Raw genomic sequence first — 7,664 nt, 5'->3', positions numbered from 1 at the left:
GGATAGGTCCTCGGTGCGAGGCTGCTACCTTACCAGGTAACAAAAACATGTACACATGCTGAAAAAAAAAACAAACGTTTGGGTGTAGTAACATTTATTTAATTATTCTTTTTAAATTAAAAAAAATATCAAAATCTCTAAACTACTAGAATTTATTAAATAAACAATACACATTATATTATATATCAATTTTACTGTATGAAAAAGGTAAATGCTAATATTATTTTACCAGTAATATTTAAGTGTTTTTTCTGGACAGCACATAAACATGAATAAGTATAAGTAACTTCTACTCTTCTGGACTAAAACTGAGGCTGCATGCACACACAAAGGCTGCTGCTCCTCATTCCCTTGCTTCACTTTTCAAGGAGAGGACAAGACATGGTGGAAATAAAACATAAGTTGTCTGCTTTCTTTTGCTTGAATACATTTGTTGGTGTGCAATGGTTTGATGGCATAATGTAGGTGATATTTAGTTGTCAGGGAACAGGGAATGCATATTGTAGCATTCTGATGTGTTTGGCTGTTTGTCATGTGACTGCAGAGGAGGATTGTGGGTAGGATTCATGTTTGTTGTTGTTAAATCATTTTAGGGAACATTGTTCTTTCAGCAATTAGTCTGTTGTGTTACTCTAATTTGTGTGTTCATTATTTGTTAACTTGTGTTAAAGCGTTCAGCAGAAGTAACCATAAGTGAGAGTGGTAGGCCTAGTCATTAATAAGACCTGTGAGTTTCTTTTTGTCTGTGTTGTTCATGAAGAAGAATCGAATAAAGGTTCTTCAAAACCACCACCTTGTGGTGAAGTCTTGAACTACAACAATAACTACACCTCACTCTGTAGCTGTGAGGTGTTATGCTACAATATTGTGCTTGACACATGTGCACTGTTATTAGTTGAAAATATAGAAAAATTTGAGTGAACTACTCCCTAATTATAAGTTTAGAAAAATCAATATTTATAAGATAATGTTGAGATAATTTAAGGCAACTGCACATGTAATTTTTATTTTATGTAAACTGAAAACATTTAAAAACATCACTAAAATATTTTTGTGTAATTTGTTACAAAATAAGTTTTGAGTTCTGAGAACTTATTAGGTTTTACAGTGTGTGCAAAAAAATAAAATAATAATAAAATAAACGAATGTCTCAGAACACAACTAATTCAGTATTGCTCTGTGTTGCTGTAAAGTTAGATAATACACAAGTGCACATTAATTTCATAAAATTTTGCAATGATGTATAGAATCTATTCATCACAGAATTTAAATGGTTTAGCCAACATAGTTACTCCGCATATTTTTTTACCTTTAGGCTGGGAATTGACAGAAGTTAATTTATTCTAATACAATTCAAGGCAACCAATTATTTTAAACTCATGTAGATAAAAATGTGTACTTTTGATCAAGCCCCAGTTTTTAAAAGTCAGTTGGCAAAGTGCAGTTTACATCTTTAAATGAATAGGTTCAGAAATAATCCAATGTTTAGTTTTTGTCAGGTCTGCTGGGTCCCTAAATGATTTTAAGTCACTTTTAAAAACTCATCTGTTTAAACAAGTGTTTGAGCCTGAAGAGCCCGATCATTAGGCCAGCCTTTGTTTTGTTTGATTTTATTATTCTGTTAACCCTGTACTTTAGTTATTGTTTATATCTTATGTTCCTTTTCAGCACTTTGATTATTATTGTGCTTTATGAATAAATAATGATGACAATGATGATAATAGTTTAGAAACACGATGCAGGTGGATGGCTGATGCTGAGGGAAGAAAACTAAGTGTTTGTGGCTGTTTGTACGATTCATTAAATGAAGGAGAAAGCTTTGTTGACTTACCCCCTTCTCAATGCTGCCAGTCTGGCACAAAGTCCCCTCTGCTGCTGGGATGCTGTTGGTTACACAGCGGTTGCTTTTGCTAAGACACCAGAGCTCTCTACATACTTCCTAGGAAAGAAGGCAAAAGCAAGTTGATCAGAATAAATCAAAAGACTAGTCTAGGGTGTAAATTGTTTAAAAAACTGAGAAAGATGCTGGAAGAAAATTTTATGCATTCTGTTTGATGACCTGCAGTACACTGAAAAATGTACTAACAATGGGCCTCAAGCTAGAACATGTTCGTATTCTTATCCTAAATTTCTTTTACTTTTGTTCGTACAAAGGGTTCGTACGAACATGTCACGTCAGATTCAACAAACTCTTCTATCTTCAGGAAAAGTGTGTAAATGAGCTGCGTAAATTCCACCTGTTCGTATCCAGCTGCTCGTGCACGTGAGAGGAGATTAGCATAATTACCACCTGTCAAGGAACCTGGCTACACCAACCATCCCAAGAGTTGGAATCAGGCCAGCAGAGCCTCCTTTTGACTCCCAACAGAGAGGAGGACGTGACAGGAAAAGGAGCCACAAGAGGGACCGAGATGCAAAACACCACATAAGGCTATGTTTCCTACCTCAGATATCAGGAAGTGTCCATTCATGAAAAACGACAGTGAAAACTAAAAAAATAAAAACTTTACGAGTTCAGAGATTGAAGTCCGTCTGTCAGAGATCCAGAAAAAAAATCTGTCATTTTTAGCAGGTCAGCTGTGGAATAAAAAGAGCTGCTAAAATATTAACAACTGTGTTAAATCATTTTCATTTATTCAGAAGCCACACCGTCGTCCCCCCCCTGCGCGGTCTCAATTGTGGTCCTGAAATAAGCATTTTAAAATGTTTTCAAAATATGTCTGGCACTTTGGAGAAAATCCAGGACTCGTTGGAGGGATTATGAATCCTCTCTGGTCTGGGAATGTCTCGGTGTCCCCCAGGACGAGCTGGAAGTTGTCGCTGGGGAGAGGGAAGTCTGGGTCTCTCTGCTGCTGCCCCCGCCACCCGATCCTGGATAAGCCGGCCGGACGGACAATTTATATTGTTAGTCTAAATTACTACATTTAAAATTATAACTCTAATTCAAGCAGAATAGCCTATTGTCAACATAATTATGGAGTATTTTCAACTCAAAATATCTTCAAACTAACCAAATATAAAGTTATTAGGGAGGAAAGTCTGTCTAGATAACAGCAGACTGACTGCTGGTAAAATATACGACAGGTCTGGACCACATGTGAATTTTGTTCGTATCTGAAAAAAATCTTAGAAAAAAAAAAACATTGGTGAATGCTACAAATTCTCCTAAATCACTCGTACGCACAACTTAAGAACAAATCTGTGCGTACGAACGGTTCTTGCACGAGGCCCATTGGATCAAATGTTCAACATGGCACAATGACGGTGCTTCCATACTCTAAAGATTAAACAACTTTGTCCTCAGTGGCACTACTGTAGATTATCATTGGAAGTCAAGCTACTAATTAGAGCAGCAGGAGTTGCCGAGTGGCTCGTGCCATTGGCAATATAATTGAATACACCTTTCATAATCCTCGAGACACAGTGTGCCGAGCTCCTGGGAAACCCCTCCCACTACATTCATGAGTTTTTGGCCGTTTGACTATCTTTGTAAATGTCTGCTTTCAGGTACAACAGTCAGCTTCTGGATGCGAATAGATGCGAACAGATTCCACCTCATCTCGTCCACAAATGACGAACACAAGGGGAGTACCCGATGCGCCAAAATCGGACGCACACCTTGAAAAAGTGTCAATATGTGACGACTCGGAAGTGAGAATGGGTTGGTACATGCTGCCATTGGGATTAATTTTTAAAAAGCACAAAATATCTTTCCATTTTTTTTGCTGATGACATTCAAGTTTATTATACTTTTGATTCGAATGTCTCTGCCCCACTGCAGCCCCTTTTAAATTGTCTCCAGGACGTCAAAGACTGGTTATCCCGGAATTGTCTGACTTTGAATGAAGACAAAACTGAAGTTATTTTATTTGGTCACTCTATTCTTGATGGTTTACCTGGAATTCTTGGCCCACTTGCTCCTTATTGCTCATCTGTGGTCAAGAATCTTGGAGTGTTTTTAGACAGCGCTTTTAAATTTGAGAATTTGCCAAAGCAAAATCTTACATTCCCCACAAAGACCTTGAAACACTTATCCATGCTTTTATTACATCTAGACTGGACTATTGCAAGTCTTTACATATACAGTATGTCTGTTTGGAACAATCATCTGTCCATCGCTTGCAGTTAGTCCAGAACGCTGCTGCGCATCTTTTAACAGGTTCTAGAAGGCAGGACCACGTCACTCCTGTTTTATCTGACTTGCACTGGCTGCCTGTTCAATTTTGCATTGATTTTAAGATTTTTTTACTTATGTTTAAGTTTTAAATGGTCTGACCCTGTTGGCCCTGTTGCACTTTTATACCCCAAACAGAGAACTCAAATCTTCTAATCAGATGCTTTTAGTGCAGCCAAAGGCAAAGCCAGCATAGAGGGGAACGGGCTTTTGCTGTGGCGGCCCCCAGATTGGAACAACTTGCCTCTTGAGATCCGTACTGCAGAATCTGTTCAGTCTTTTAAATCTGACATAAAAACTCACATTTTTCAACTGGCTTTTTAATTCAAATTCAGTTTGAGCTGATCAAACATAACTTAAAAAAAGTTTAAACACCATGGAAAAAATAATAAGCTGATATATCTGTGTGGATGTACCTGCTGACAGAGCTGAACAACTTGTTACTAATTTTTACAACAAAGCCTAAATAAAACTATGAACACATTGTTTTACATACAGAACAATGATACAGTCTCTGCCTGCAGAGAAGCTACAGCTAACAGAAACTTGAAATCAGAGTCTCTTAAACGTGTTCAGAAGGTCCAGGAGTTCATATCATTGTTTTTAATATAACTTGAACCGTGGAGGTTTAGCTAACTGCTAGCTAGCAGCTGACGAACCGAGACATGTCCGCTCGCTGAGCTTCACTCTACTCTGGCAGAAGTGATGGGTCGAGTGGGCGGAGTTTAAACACAATCTCTGTGGTTTTTTTACCAAGAAAAGTCAGCCGGATCACACACCGGCTGGCCAGTGAGGAGCAGAGCTGCTCCAAGATGACGGTGTTTATTTTTTTCCTCCCAGTTTTAATTATTTATAAGGTCGGTCAAATACTTTTTGAGTTGTTGTAAGAAACATGTCGATTATTTTGCGAATTTTGCTGAACCCACAAGGAGGCTTGCATTTTCCCTTCAGCTTCTCAGTGTGGTTTGTTCGTTACTTCCTACTTCTCTCCATCTCGGGCCCGCTTTTCCTTCTAAATAAATTAAGTTAAATTAAACCAGGAATTAATTCAGAGAGCTATGATAACAACAAAACCAGTTCATTTTTGCTTTAACTGGCGGCTTGAGCAGTTCAACCCCGAGTTCGGGTTCAACTTGTGTTTTTGTCAGTTGCCACAACAATTCTAGAAAACTGAGAAACGCTTTAAAACATTTTGCATGGATCAAGAGAAATGCATGTCCAGGTGCTGGCACCGGCCGTGGAGTGCAGTGAGACTTCATTGGATTAACTCGATGTCCTTCAAGACAATCAACCAATCAGCCGTCAATGTCGACAAAAATTATTTATAATATTTTTTTGGTTCATGACAAGCCAACTCTCATGATGTCACTTCCTGTTACATTTCATCTTGGTCAAATTAAAAAGAAAATATGCCAGTTATGTACACAAAAAGTGTAAAATCGTGTGTATTATACCAATTTTCTTAAATATAAATATGTTTTCTTTGACTTTTTGTTTTGAAGGATATTCACGTCATAGGCACTTTAAATATCAACTTATGCTGCTTAAACTGAAAAAAAGTAGCATATGTACTTTATCATTGTCATTAACCAGCTAACAAGCCAACAACAGCATCAGGCTACAGGACAGACTAAAGTTACACAGAACACACGTAGAGACTGATCCTGCTGTTGATCTCCCTTTATTCTCCTACGTGTTTTCATTTCAGGCACTGTAACATCCATGTGTTGCTCTCATGCCTCGCCAAATTACTTTTACAAAGCTTATTAGCTATTTGTTAGTTTTGTGACATGAGTAGAACTCTCTCACTTCTGAAGACTTCACTTGAACCATTTTCTCAGTGTCTGTTATTTGTAGAATTTACATATTTTACTTTTTAAAATACTGCCTCCGCCTCTGTTCAACACGCTCTCCAACCAATTAAGTTTTGTTATCCATATGGCATGGCATGGCATGGCATGGCACGGCATGGCATGGCGCGGCACGGCATGGCATGGCGCGGCATGGTACAGACATCCCAGCAGGTCTGTGTGAGGTAAAAATGTGAGCAATGAGAGCAGGGCGAACAATGCTAGATTCTTACCCCATACTTGCACTGCCGTGAGGAGGTTCCATACTGGAAGCGACACTGTTCATCAGCGTTATACAGCTGCCCCGGGGCCAACGTTGGGTACAGAAAGTCTCGTTTCAGAGGTTCATTGTCCAGACATGTTCCCCGACCTGAGCTGTCAAAAAACAAACTTACATTAGGACTGTTTCTAACATCAAACACACCGTCTGGTGCAGTTTGACTCATTTGATTATAATACTGAACTATTACAGTAGGAAACTTGTCAGAGAACTCAAATGCTATATAATTATTGATGATATTACACACCAGGACCATTTTACAAAAAGCAAAGGAAGCAGCCTCTTTGATTACCTTTGATTGAGTTCTGGAGTGAATGTTCATTATCACCTACTGCAGTGTTAATATTTTAGCATGTCTGTGCACCCGCTTCGGATGTTACCATCCATGAAATGGCCGTCATTAGGCATTATCAGTCCCACAGAATGGCTTCCAATTTTCAGCTGGTTAATATGAGGCATAAAACCACTATCTGGTTAATATGAGGCATAAAACCACTATCTGGTTAATATGAGGCATAAAACCACTATCTGGTTAATATGAGGCATAAAAAAAACTGGTTAACATGAGGCTTAAAGCCACTAAGGTTAACTTTAGAGCAAATGACATGGTTAGCACCAAAGACCCCACCCTCCAACAGTTGAATATTGTGGCCTTCCAATAGGGCAATGGGTACAGTGTTAGACCAGAGAATGGGAGGCCAGGGTTTGAGACCGACATGGACATGAGCATAAAAAAATTTATTTCAATATGTTTTGGTTATTTATACATTCATTGTCATTGATATATTAACCCACTAGGGGGCACTGTTGAGACAGTCTGAAGCCTAGAAGGCACAGTAGGGACCCTCTGAAGCCATTGTATGGGACTGATAACACCTAATAATGTCCATTTCATGGACTGACATCATCAGAATCCCCTGGTCTGTGAGTTTTTGTCTTTATGTATGTTTGTTAACAAATTAGCCAATGCATGGCTGAACAGATTTTTTGTGAATCTTTCATCACTTAATCACTGGACTTACTTGGACTCTGTCTAAATCATGATGACAGCCTCAAGCCAGCCTACCTTAAAAATATAAAACTAAAAACTAGAACAGAAAGAAATTATGATAGGGGTCCAAGCTCTCCAGTGCACCTACTGTATATGTACAGTAGTAAAAAAAAAGTATTTAGTCAGCCACTTGTTCAAGTTCTCCCACTTAAAATGATGAGAGAGGCCTGTAATTTACATCATAGTTATTTGCAAATTATGGTGGAAAATAAGTATTAGGTCAATAACAAACAAGCAAGATTTCTGGCTCTCATAGGCTACGTTCACACTGCAGGTCTTAATGCTCAGTTCCGATTTTTTGAAAAAATC

At 38.4% G+C, this 7,664-nt stretch overlaps 1 protein-coding gene across 1 annotated transcript in view; it reads right to left on the bottom strand.

Annotated features, from left to right (window-relative positions):
* Nucleotides 1-7,664, bottom strand: part of adamts6 (ADAM metallopeptidase with thrombospondin type 1 motif, 6) — a gene marked incomplete in the record, with an annotated part of 235,599 nt that overhangs the window by 117,195 nt on the left and 110,740 nt on the right. The window contains 2 exon segments of the mRNA XM_014023951.1: nucleotides 1,832-1,939; nucleotides 6,258-6,399. Of these exon segments, the coding sequence (XP_013879405.1) occupies nucleotides 1,832-1,939; nucleotides 6,258-6,399 (250 nt within the window).

This window comes from Austrofundulus limnaeus, unplaced genomic scaffold, assembly GCF_001266775.1.
Source record: "Austrofundulus limnaeus strain Quisiro unplaced genomic scaffold, Austrofundulus_limnaeus-1.0 Scaffold398, whole genome shotgun sequence".
Taxonomy (NCBI): Eukaryota; Metazoa; Chordata; class Actinopteri; order Cyprinodontiformes; family Rivulidae; genus Austrofundulus; species Austrofundulus limnaeus.
This window is presented reverse-complemented; position numbering and strand designations above follow the sequence as displayed.